Source organism: Ovis aries, chromosome 2 (assembly GCF_016772045.2).
Source record: "Ovis aries strain OAR_USU_Benz2616 breed Rambouillet chromosome 2, ARS-UI_Ramb_v3.0, whole genome shotgun sequence".
Classification (NCBI taxonomy): Eukaryota; Metazoa; Chordata; class Mammalia; order Artiodactyla; family Bovidae; genus Ovis; species Ovis aries.
In genome coordinates this window covers 131649432-131662524 of record NC_056055.1, presented here as the reverse complement: position 1 = coordinate 131662524, position 13093 = coordinate 131649432, and the positions used below count along the sequence as shown (strand labels likewise).

At 38.6% G+C, this 13093-nt stretch overlaps 1 protein-coding gene and 1 pseudogene across 1 annotated transcript in view; one reads left to right on the top strand and one right to left on the bottom strand.

The window, feature by feature from the left end:
• PLEKHA3 (pleckstrin homology domain containing A3) overlaps nt 1–13093 on the top strand; it is a 36736-nt gene that overhangs the window by 6493 nt on the left and 17150 nt on the right. The window contains exons 3-6 of the mRNA XM_004004543.5: nt 4785–4940; nt 7238–7374; nt 8889–9053; nt 12655–12698. Coding sequence (XP_004004592.1) covers nt 4785–4940; nt 7238–7374; nt 8889–9053; nt 12655–12698 — 502 coding nt within the window. The remainder of the gene's footprint in view (nt 1–4784; nt 4941–7237; nt 7375–8888; nt 9054–12654; nt 12699–13093) is intronic.
• LOC121818820 (small ribosomal subunit protein eS26-like) lies at nt 214–568 on the bottom strand (annotated as a pseudogene).

Sequence of the window (13093 nt, the reverse complement as noted above, 5' to 3'; positions counted from 1 at the left end):
TTATTGGAATTTGTCTGATGTTTCCCCCATGATTAGACTGGGCTTCTGGGTTTTAGGGAGGAAGATCACAGAGGTAAAGTGTCATTCTCATAACATCGTGTCAGGAGTACTTGCTATCAACATGATAGCCCACTTTTTTTCCCCAAAGTATAATTTCTATTTTAGTTTTTTTGGAGAGGATGGTTTTTCTTCAGTGTATAAGGACTTAGCTCCTTACATGGGCTTTGGTGGAGGTCATGGGGCAGCTTCTGCAGATCTAAACTGGGGTCGGGGTGTTTGGTCCACCTGGGCTTCACGAGAATGATTCCTGTGCCTGTGACTGGCACAACTCATGCAGTAGTGTAGTCTCAAGGTAAGTACAGCTGGGGAAGCACCTAGGCACAGAACGCTTGCTTCTGAAATGTCCTTGATGGCTGCGGCCTCTACTTTGTTTTCAGTGGTGAACTTTTAAATGGCCTTAATGGTGTCATTGGGCACACATTGGGCAGAGTTGGTGCAGTGAACAGGCTGCACGTGGCTATAGCTCTATTGGGCATGGCTATTGTTCCTTCTTTTCTTGGTCATCTTGGGAGTTAGGACCTGAGAGAGCTGACACATTGTTCTTGACATTAACCTTGACCACCTGGCTGAAGCAGTGTCTATCAGATTTCTCTACTGTAAAGTTACCCTCCCAATTTTTTTTTCCCCCATACAGTGCTTTTTCAAAAGCGGAGAAATAAAGCAGTTTAAGTCCTGCTGTAATTTTCATAAAGGAAGGTTTTGTGGACCATTGATTCATTTGTGTGCGTAGTTGGGGTATGTGGGATGCAAGAAGGTAGGAGAGAGCAGAGAAAATAATAATGAAAAGTATTGAATTCTTCAAAGAGAATTGAAGGAAAAGATAAAGCACTAGAGGAAGGAGTGTTAGACCATACAGGGGTTCATGGCTACGTAAGATACAGGAACATTTCACCCTGGTGGGACTGTTACATGCGTAGTCCCTGAACTATATAAGGTGTAATTTTGTTTATTTTTATAAATCACACAAGAAAAGCACATTCAAAGCATGAATTTTTATTTTAAAAATGATGGCTTTATTTAATCTTATTACTCAGATTTGATTCCAAATGAGATACTAACTCTTTTGAGAAATCAAATTGCATTCAAAGTTCAAAGATTTGACAGGCTTGAGGATATTTAAAAACTGTTAGTGGCAGAATTCTAAGGCAACTTTAGAACTTTTTCAAGCCATGGCAGCATTTTTATTGTCCTTGTTTGTTTAAAGAGTAAGATACAGAAGTGGGCATAAATCTTCAATATTCAGCCTTATGAATGCCAAAGTACTGAATACAATTGTGTAATTACCATCAAATCAAGAATTAGAATATTGTCAGCATTCCAGATGCTGGGCTAATAATCATGTTTCCTGAGCCACTAATCTCTCTAAAAGGTTACCATTAATCTGACTTTTATCACCGTAGATAAAGTATTGTCTGCTCTTGAGCATTTTATAAATGGAATAGATCAGTATTTTTTTGTGTGTCCGGCTTCTTTAACTAAATATTATGTTTGTGAAAGCCATCAAAATTGTTCTGTGTAACAGTCACCATTCTTACTGATGTGTAATATTTTTATTGTGTGATTGTCCCACAATTTGGCTCTCCATTCTAGTATTGATGGGTATTTGTTTTTTCAGTTTAGGGACTGTAATAAGTAAAGCTGCCATAAGCATTCTCCTGTATTTGTTTTGTTGAATATATATATGTGTTTCTGTTCAGTATATATCTAGAACTGGAGTGGAGTTGCGAGGGAGGCATTGAATATTCATACATTCAACATTAATGGATATTAAAGAAAATGTCCTTTTTTTTGGCTCCTCCATGAGTCATGTGTGGGATCTTGGTTCCCAGACCAGGGATTGAACCTGTGTCCTCTGCATTGGGAATGTGGAGTCTTAACCCCTAGATTGCCAGGAGGTCCTAGAAAATATTATTCTTGACCTTTGTTAAAATAGAAAGGTACAAGGAAGCAGACTAGAGATGTAGAGAGCAAGCTAGTAGTTACCAGTGGGGAGCAGGGAGAGAGAAGAAGTAAAATAGGGGTAAGGGATTAAGAGGTACAAACTACTGTGTATGAAATAAATAAGCTATAAGGATATATTGTACAGCCAGGGAATGTAGCCAATATTTTATAATAACTATAAGGGAAGTAGAGGAACTGAAAAGCCCCTTGATGAGGGTAAAAGAGGAGTGAAAAAGCTGGCTTAAAACTCAGTGTTCAAAAAACTAAGATCATGGCATCCAGACCCACCAGTTCATGGCAAATAGATGGGGAAAAGTGGAAGCAGTGACAGATTTTATTTTCTTGGGCTCCAAAATCACTGTGGACAATGACCGCAGCCATGAAATTAAAAGATGCTTGCTCCTTGGAAGAATACCTATCACAAACCTCAACAATGTATTAAAAAGCAGAGATATCACTTACCTGACAAAGGTCCGTATAGTCAAAACTGTGATTTTTCCGGTAGTCATGTACAGATGTGAGAGTTGGACCATAAAGAAGGCTGAACTCCGAATAATTGATGCTTTCAAATTGTGAATTGTGCTGAAGAAGACTCTTGAGAGTCCCTTGGACAGCAAGGAGATCAAGTTAGTCAGTCCTAAAGAAATCAACCTTGAATATTCATTGGAAGAACTGATGCTTGGCTGAAGCTCCAGTACTTTGGCCACTTGATGGGAAGAGCCAACTGATTGGAAAAGACCCTGATGCTGAGAAAGATTGAGGGCAGGAGAAGGGGGTGACAGAGGATGAGGTGGTTGGATGGCATCACTGACTCAATGGACATGAGTTTGAGGAGACTTGGGAGATAGTGAAGGACAGGGAAGACTGGTGTGCTGCATTCCATGGGGTCGCAGAGAGTCAGACATGACTTAGTGACCAACAACAGAATATCCAAGAACGGTCTTTATAAGTAGAATAATAGCATGACAAAACTTTTGTGGCACTTATTTGCCATTGTACACTGAGCATCTGGTCAGTATTTTCAGTAACTGATCATCTAAGTTAGGGCTTCTGCCAGACTTTCTGGGCTCCTCATCATTTGACTCCACCCAGCTTGTTTATTCATGAATATATCTTTTTGTAATCCAACACAAGGCTCTATTTAGGCCTATCTCCTGATATCCTCAGTACATATTGTGTTCAGTTCGTTTTCTAGGCCTTATCTTGTGCTATTTTTCTCTTAACCAAGTTCTGCTGTCATCAGATCCTTCTTAAACTTTTTCACTTTCTGCTGCTTCTTACCTTTTGTTATAATCACACATGATGTCTCTGTACCAAAGAGTTCAATATTTCAGTGCCTTATTTTTAGCATATTAGTTTGTTGCCTGGATAAAATTATTTCCTCTGTTAGAGCAAAGACACCTTTTTTCCCCTCTTCTATCTTCCCCTCTACAAGCACTGCTCTGAGCAGTGTAAATGTTTGTTGATTAATGACAATATAACAGAAATTAATTTTACAGCAAAGATTGAGGATTGGCTCAGTATAATTCTTGGTTAGCTTTCTTTTGTCTGAGATCCAGGGTGGGGGTAGTGTAGGAGAGGAGGAGGAGGGTGGAAAGGAAGAGGAGATCTTCAAAATGCTCATGTTTTCCTGGTTATTATGAGATGTTCATTGCTTGAGGACTGTTGTTCTGATGGAACGTTACTTTACTTACCGTTTATTGAACTTTATGCCAAGCAAAGCTCAACATTCAGAAAACTAAGATCATGTCATCTGGTCCCATCACTTCATGGGAAATAGATGGGGAAACAGTGCCAGACTTTATTTTTTGGTGCTCCAAAATCACTACACATGGTGATTGCAGTCATGAAATTAAAAGATGCTTACTCCTTGGAAGGAAACTTACGACCAACCTAGATAGCATATTAAAAAGCAGGGATATTACTTTGCCAACAAAGGTCCGTCTAGTCAAGGCTATGGTTTTTCCAGTGGTCATGTATGGATGAGAGAGTTGGACTGTGAAGAAAGCTGAGTGCCTAAGAATTGATGCTTTTGAACTGTGGTGTTGGAGAAGACTCTTGCGAGTCCCTTGGACTGCAAGGAGATCCAACCAGTCCATTCTGAAGGAGATCAGCCCTGGGATTTCTTTGGAAGGAATGATGCTAAAGCTGAAACTCCAGTACTTTGGCCACCTGATGCAAAGAGTTGACTCATTGGAAAAGACTCTGATGCTGGGAGGGATTGGGGGCAGGAGGAGAAGGGGACGACAGAGGATGAGATGGCTGGATGGCATCACCAACTCGATGGACGTGAGTCTGAGTGAACTCCGGGAGTTGGTGATGGACAGGGAGGTATGGCATGCTGCAGTTCATGGGGTCGCAAAGAGTCGGATACAACTAAGCAACTGAACTGAACTGAACTGATCCTAGGTCTGGGTGGGAGTTCGGGAGTGTTCCAAAACACAAACTGCTTTCAGAGAAATTAGTTTAAAAAAAAGTGTGGGAAGTGTGGCAGTGGTATAGGTGGTCCCAAGGGAGGGAGTTCTTGGATCTCACATTCAGTAGTTAATTTGCTGGCTGTTTTCTCTTCATATGCTGCCACCACTTGACTGCCCACCTGGGTATATGTGAGAATGGTGGCTTGGAGGGTGTCCCTGGATAGCCCCTTAGGGAAGTGGTACTGCCTACATCTTGAATCAAAGTTTGTGGTTTTAGGTCTCAGATTTCTAGCAGTAAGTGATGATTTGATTTTCCCCAAATTACTTAAGTCTGTGACTGTATCTCACCTTTGTTTATCATCATAGTCCATTCAGCCGACAACACGAGAATGGAATTAATCATTCCAGGAGAGCAGCATTTCTACATGAAGGCAGTGAATGCAGCTGAGAGACAGAGGTGGCTGGTTGCTCTGGGGAGCTCCAAAGCCTGTTTGACTGACACAAGGACTAAAAAAGAAAAAGGTAACTATACATTTTTCCTTAATGGTGGAAATATTTTCTTAAACATAAATGTAAATTTTTATGTTCACTTATAGTAATTCATTCCAGAGAAATAATCAGAAATGTTGATCTGTGTACATAAATGTTCATTATAATGAGAAAATTTCTAAATATTGCCAAGGTTTAAATTTAGGAGAAAGGTTCAGTAAACAATATAGTGCTTCTGTAGGCTGATATATCATGTAGCCTGTAAAATGTTTAGGAGGGATTTTGATGATGTGAGGAAATGCTCAAAGTCATATGATCATTAATTAAAAAGAGCAATATTCAACATTACATAGCAATTCCTTGGCCAGTTCAGGAAAAATGTGTAAGTATTGGTCAAGTTCTTACCTTTGCAAAGGGAATTTGTGGAAAAAGACTTGCTTTTCACTTTAGACCCTTTGACTGTACCTTTTGACTTTACCATGTCCATATATTTCCAATTCAAAAGCAAAACAAGGGAATTCCATTGCAGTCCAGTGGCTAGGACTTGGTGCTTTCACTGCCGTGGCCCCAAATTCAATCCCTGGTCAGGAAACTAAGATCCCCCAAGCCTCGCAGCAAGGCCAAAAAGAAAAATAAAAAGCCAAGCAAATAATTTACGGTACTAGTTCAGTTATGTGCAAATATAATGAAAAAATAATAACAGTATTTATATCTTGGTTGTGAGATTACAGGTTTTTTTTCTACATATTTTTTATTATATATTTTTCAGTTTTCAAAAATTTTCAGAGTATGTATTACTTCTATAATTAAAAACAGTAGAAGTTATTTAAATTAGTGAAAGCAACTAAATATGGAAATTGCAAAATGAAGGCTAAGGGTTGAATTTAAACACTTTTCAAATATATGGAAGAACATCATGGATAAAGTATGGTTAAGGGTAGGATAAGAGAGAATGATTAGTCAAAATAGCCAAAAGATAGAAACAACCCAAATGTTTATAGTTGGGTGAATGGGTAAGCATAGTATGATATGTACATGATTCAGCCTTGTATAGGAAGGAAATTCTGATAAATCCTACATTGATGAGTGTTGAATATACACTAAATGAGATAAGCCAGTCACAAAAGGACAAATACTGTATAATTCCACACCTTTGTCTTTGTTTCATAGAGACAGAAAGAATGGCGATTTTAGGGACTAAGGGAGGGAGGAAAGGCGAGTTAGTGTTTAATGTGTGTAGACTTTCAGTTGGGAAAATGAAGAAGTTCTGGAGATGGATGGTAGTAATGGTTGTATAATAGTGTGCATGGTCTCAATGCCATCGAATTGTATATTTAAATATGGTTAAAAGAGTAAATTTTGTTATATGTGTATGTGTGTGTATATAATATAACTTCAATAAAAAAGAAAGAATGGCCTTAAACTTGGGTAGAACTTAACTTACGTTAGGTTGAATGGGCAGCCAGATCTGAGCTGCTTTGGCCCACTCTGGCTGCAGGGGCTTGTGGCCAGCACCACAAAGCAGTGCCACTGGCTCCAGGAATATGCAGAAGTACCAGGATCTACCGTGTGCACTGCTTTTCCTTTCTCTGCTGCTTACACATCTGTTTAGAAGGTATTGCTACGTGAGTGGCTAAGATTATGGCTGATGTTTAGTGTGTCTGGAGATAATAAAGAAAGAAAAGTAGGTTCTTAATTAAAACAGATTCTTAAAACAATATTATGTGAAAATGAAGCTGTGAAAGGAACAAAGAAAATAAATAAATGCTTATATAGAGCAGTTGAACAGCATAAAAGTTAAAAACTCCTATATACCGAAATACAATAAAGAAAAGTGGAAGAAAGCTGACAGATCTTGAAAAATATCTGTAGTATTTTGAATGGATGAAAGATTGCTATTTTTAATGCATAAGAACTTTTATAAATTTTCAATTTATCATTAAGAGAAAAACAAAAATCAGAACTGGAAAAAAGGACTGTAAAGGACAAGAAAAGCCAATTTACAAAAAAAGAAATGCAATCACTTATTAAATGAAAGATGAATAATGGAATGGAAATATCCTGTATAAGGCATTCATTGTCATCAACCCCTCTCTGGAAATTAATCTACCTAAACTTTGTGTCAGATATATGACTGCCAGCTTTTTCTAGTTAGCTAAAAAGATGATGTTTCCTCAGGGAAAAACTTTACATTCTATTTTCAAGATCTCATACCTCCCAAGCTATAGGTACTTATATCTATTGCCTTACTTTTTAATGATTCCATTTTGTTGCTTAGCCCCTAAAATATGAAAATGGTCTGTTTGAATGTTTGCATGTGTTCCTTTCAGAAATAAGTGAAACCAGTGAGTCTCTGAAAACCAAAATGTCTGAACTTCGCCTCTACTGTGACCTCCTAATGAAGCAAGTTCATACGATCCAAGAATTTGTTCACCATGATGAGAGTCATTCATCTCTCAGCATAGAGGTACATCCAAGACGATCCTTTCATGTCTGGTTATGCTTTCCTGCACACATGGTGGGTGAGCACCTTCACTTAAGGTGACCGAGGAGCATTTTCAAGACAAGTTATTCTCAGCTTCCTCTTGTACTGTAGACTGTCTGGAAACGTGTCTGATCTTTTAGATTTGGTCTGCATAACCAGAGTAAAGCAGCAGGCAGCACATTTCTCCAAGGAATCAAGGCCTGTCTTTGTAGCCAGTTGATAATTTGATGGCTGGGGTGGGGAAGAAGCATTACAGGCCCTGTTCCCTAGACTGACTGCATGAGTTCACTGGACAGCTGCTATGTTCTTTCTTTTGTAATAAGCTTCTAGCTTAGCTATTAAGGGTTAATAATTTGGCTTTATAAAATAACTTAAAAAAAAATCCTCTTAGAACAGTGATGTAAGAATCAAAATTCAGATTTATGAGACCTGGCTATGAAATAGTCTCTTTCTTTCTGATAAAGCAGGACAGTGAGCCTTATTACTTGCTCTCTGGGTGAAAGGGCAGCATAGTTCCCAGTCCCCTTTTGCCTGACTTGGGAGAAGTGGAACATGAAACCTTCCTGCTTCTACTGTGGCCTTCTCCTACTGGGGAAGGATCATGTCAGTTGTCTCTGGATGTAGGTATGTTAAACTTGAAGGCACTTCCTGCTTCATTGCAGGCTTTCCAGAGGCAGGTGCCCTCGCATCTGCTCCAGTGGCTCAGGGACAGTGTCAGGGACCCAGTTTTGTTCTTCCCTTCCATTCTGCCGTTCTTGGTGTGTTGTTTCTTTCTCCTCATGCTGAGCCTTCTGTGCTACTGCAAGGTCTCATAGAAGCAGGAGGCAGTGGGCGGCCATGGTAGAGAGAGAGAGTCTCGATTTGCTATCCTTGGCTTTTATCAGAGGCTGAAAATTCCAGAACCCCAGCAAACTTCTCATGATCTTCTTAGTCTGAGTCAGTGGAAAATAGGAAAAATGAGTATGTGGCAAAGGATCATGGAATCGACGTGACTGACTTATACCAGTCTATATTCATCCCCCAGGGGCAGGGCACTCTGCTGTCTTACAAAAAACCTTGGAGTTTGTATTCTGCCAAGGGAGAAATGGTATGATAACGGACATGGGATAGACATGAATTCTGCCTGCCTCTTCAGTCATTGTCATGGTAGTCCACTACTGTGATCACCTTTGGAATTCTGATACTTAGAGGCTTACAGTCTAGGTTAGGTTTTTTTAAGATAAATTTTTGTACACAGTTTTTCAATATAATGCTTGGTTTAAGTGTAAGAGTTATTTTTTCATGAAGTCTAATTTCATATATTGTTTGCCTGAGAGAGAGATAATTTTTATTCATTCATTGATTTAATTTTCTAAGGTAATGTATTTTAAATAGATTTGAATATAATCTAATAAGGTGTCCACTGAAGGTAATGTTTATTACTTGATTATAAGATGGTATATGAATCCACATAATTGTGTATGAGTCTGTGCAACTCTTTGCATATTATTTTTCAGAACATGAATGAAGCCTCTTCTCTACTTAGTGCCACGTGTAATACATTCATCACAACGCTTGAGGAGTGTGTGAAGATAGCAAATGCCAAGTTTAAACCCGAGATGTTTCAGCTGTCCCATCCGGATCCCTTAGTTTCTCCTGTGTCACCTTCCCCTGTTCAAATGGTTGGGACTTGTGGTTTTTCTTCCAATGATACTGCATGTAGCTTTGTTATTGTGTTTATTTTTAAGGCTGGAAACTGGCAGTGGGAGGGAAAGAGTAAATAGGTCGAGTTTCTTTTGACTGTACTCAGATTTTGTATGGGAGCCTCTCAGTTGACGGGCTCAGTGTGTGCCAGGGTCCTGAACCCCTCTCCTTGGAAGGGCTGTGCCATTTACCCCAGCATACCAGGAAAATATAGAACTCTGGGGAGCTGTGACATTAAAGATTGGGGAGCATGCTTCTATCTGGTAAAAGCACCACAAGAGGGTGATGACTTACTCATGCTGCTGCTGCTAAGTCGCTTCAGTCGTGTCTGACTCTGTGCAACCCCACAGATGGCAGCCCACCAGGCTCCGCCGTCCCTGGGATTCTCCAGGCAAGAACACTGCAGTGGGTTGCCATTTCCTTCTCCAATGCATGAAAGTGAAAAGTGAAAGTGAAGTTGCTCAGTCGTGTCCGACTCTTAGCGACCCCATGGACTGCAGCCTACCAGGCTCCTCTGTCCATGGGATTTTCCAGGCAAGAGTCCTGGAGTGGGGTGCCATTGCCTTCTCCAACTTACTCATAAGGGGTTAAAATTAAGCAGATCTTTAAAGGAGTTGTAAGAGTTTGAAACACCATGTTGCAGGGGAGACAGTATTTTGTAGTTGGCATTTGGATTTGAACCTTCCAAAGAGGCAAGGTACTTATTCTCTTTGGACTTTATTTTTCTCATCTCTAAAATACATGTGTTATTTTTACATCAGAGGAGATCTAACCTGTTTAAATGTTAGGTTAAACATTAGGTTCTTAATCCAAACAGCAAGTACTCTTTTTGCCAAGGGTGGTGGCTTCATTGAGCTTTTCAAGGTAATAAACTTACTTGAGCACGCTGTGGGGGAACTTGGAGATGAGATAAGTTTTGATGAAACCTTACATTTTTTCAAATCAAACTATTTTCATGAGCCCTTTTTTTCAGAGGAAGAATGCCACCTGGCTTTTATTTTAGCAGTTACCTGAAGGCTTAATTGTTGGCAGAAATAATAGGGTACAACTTATTCCAAGATTTTCTTACCCACCACAGCAAATTTAGTCATATGAGAGTTAGTAACGATTATTACTTACATTTATTTAGATCGTGGGTGCATACTAATTTGTTTCACTTGCATCCAACTCTTTGCAACCCTGTGGACTGTAGCCCACCAGGCTTCTGTGTCCATGGGATTCTCCAGTCAAGACTATGGGAGTAGTATTATGGGTTGCCATGTGCTTCTTCCAGGGGATCCTCCCAACCCAGGGATCGAACCCACATCTCTCTGTCTCCTGCATTAGCAGGCAGGTTCTTTACCAGGAGTGCCACCTGGGAAGCCCCACTTAGGTCATAGTTTTCTAATTAATTTATGGTGGACTAACAGCATCCTCTGAGATAAGTATACCATGAAAGTGAGTTTTATGGCCAGATTGGTCTGGGAGTGCTGCTGCTGCTGCTGCTAATTAAACAAATTGGGTTTCTCTGTCATAGGACTTCTCAGAACCTCTTTTGTGCTGAAATGCATGTGAATCTCTGAGGAGAGGTGGTGTGTTTCTGAAATTTATTTGATGGTTGAACCCTTCTGTATATTTTTAAATAACAGCTCACAGGATTGTGGCATTTGATAGAATGCAGTTTGACAGTGTTGCTTTTTAGAGCAATTTTAGGTATACTGTGAACTGCTAAGTAACATTATAATTGAACAGAAAACCCTAATCTTCTGGGATGGATGTAGTGTGTTCCTGAGCTTGATATACAAGGGGTACAGAGTACTTTTTTAAAGGTGTCAATTATTTTTTTATAAGGTATTTTGTTTTATAGAGTCAAATATAATGAAAACACCTCAGACCTACCTGATTTCTGCATCGAACTTCTGAGGAAAATGCTTTCTGTTATAAATGTTCTATAGTCTAGAGAGGTCATATGTGTATTTTATGTAAACCATAATATCTGTCTCTTTTAAACTAAAGTCTTTTATCAGTGGAAATATTACAAAAAATCCAGTAAGTTAATCTAGGAAATATTGGTTAGAGGCCACTTATTTTTCCTCACTGTGCCATTTTGCTTCATTATTAAAGCAAAAATTGTGGCTTATGGTAAATAGTTCTGGAGACATATAGCATAGAAAGTAAGGTCAGATAGTCTTCAAGGGGAATTTTTCTTCTTCTTTTTTTTTTTAATGACATGAGTAAATGAAAAAGCTGAAAGATTTGAGAATTCCAAAATTAACTTGATCTTTATAACTGCTTAACATAGTTGATCTCTTGTCTCTCTTTAAGTTAGCTTGCATTCAGTTATATCTCAAATCATCATGGAAGTTTAAACACTTGTCATTTTTGATCCATAAATTGAGTGATAATTGTAGTGGGAGTGTTGCTGGGTGAGTAATCCTAAAGGAAGTGATTTCTCTTAAAGGAGCTGTTAATGTCCAGTTGCATCTTTATTTTAATCATATTAAGTATTCCTGGACTACAAATTGGATGGGTCTTAATTCTCATTTCAACAGGGATTTCTCAGAGCAACTGTAGAAGGCCTTTATAAAACACAAGTGTTAGACTTGAACTTACTTCTAAGACTTTTGAGCTCCTGTATTTAAAGCAACCATCCTTGGTTTTAATAAAAACTTTGCTTTTTTGCTACCTTGCTAAGCATTGAAATAATCTACTTAGCTGCCTCTATCTTTTGGGGGGAGTAGTTAAATTATGTTTTATATTTTTCATATTAACTTTCTGATGAATCCGATTTTATTTATTTATATTTTAAGTATATGATTTAAGAAGCCTAGTTGAGGCTTAGGGTTTCTCTTCTGATTTCTTAAAAGACTTGAATTATTAATGCTGTTTTCCATGAAAACCACCCATAGTTTAGAACATCTGTGTAATAATAGCTACCTGAATAATGAATGGCAAGGAGAAGCTCTGCCTTTTAAAAACAGAGGCAGAGACACTTATTAGACTGTTTTCTTTTCTGACTTTCTAAATACTTGTTTTCATCACAAATAGTGTGATTTTCTTTGAGGGGGCTAGTTAGGTATACTGTTTTATATACATTTTTATATATGCGTGTGTGCACATGCATGCTAAGCTGCTTCAGTCGTGTCCGACTCTTTGCAACCCTATGGACCGTAGCCAGCCAGGCCCCTCTGTCCATGGGATTCTCCAGGCAAGAATACTGAAGTGGGTTGCCGTACCCTCCTCCAGGGAATCTTCCTGATCCAGGGACTAGACCCGTGTCTATTATGTCTGCTGCATTGGCAGGCGAGTTCTTACCACTGATGCCACCTAGATACATATATAAAATAAAATTTGGTTTTTAATATTGAGAAAATAATCCAGTATGTTTTTGTATGCTCTGAGAAAGATTTCAGTTATTAGTTACTAGGGAGAAAGCTTTATCTTGTGCTAATGTTACTTGAGTCTGTAAAAAACAAATTTTTTGGCCAGCTATCTTTCTTTGAGGAAATTTATGTTAATTATCATCACCATAATAATATATTAGAGCTGTCTTATTCTACTTGACCTGTGATTAAGCTTATTTTCTTTTAAAATTTCTAGATGAAGCGTTCTATCAGCCATCCTGGTTCTTGCAGTACAGAGAGGTAAAATAACCTTTTCTTTTGACCAAATTTTCTCAAAATTCTACCTAATTAGGGAAATTTTTCTGTCTTTCATAAAATGGAATGTAAACTCTGTATGGGCAGAGTCTTGTTCTGATTTGCTCATCACTGTTTCTCTTACTGCTTAGTGTAGAGCCTGGCCCCGCTAGATAGTCAGTAAAGAAAAATAGTGAGTGAATAAAATAGCCAGTAAGGTAAGCAACTTGCCAGCCATCATACTTTTTTTAAGCTGTGAATTATAACAAGTGATGGTTAATAGAAATCCATTTTCAGTGTATTAAGGCGTCAAGCTTAGGCTTATTTTACTGTAGTTTATTATAGAATCGTATATTTGTTCTGAGCTGTTTTATTTGGAGCTAAGGCTGTTACTGAAAAGA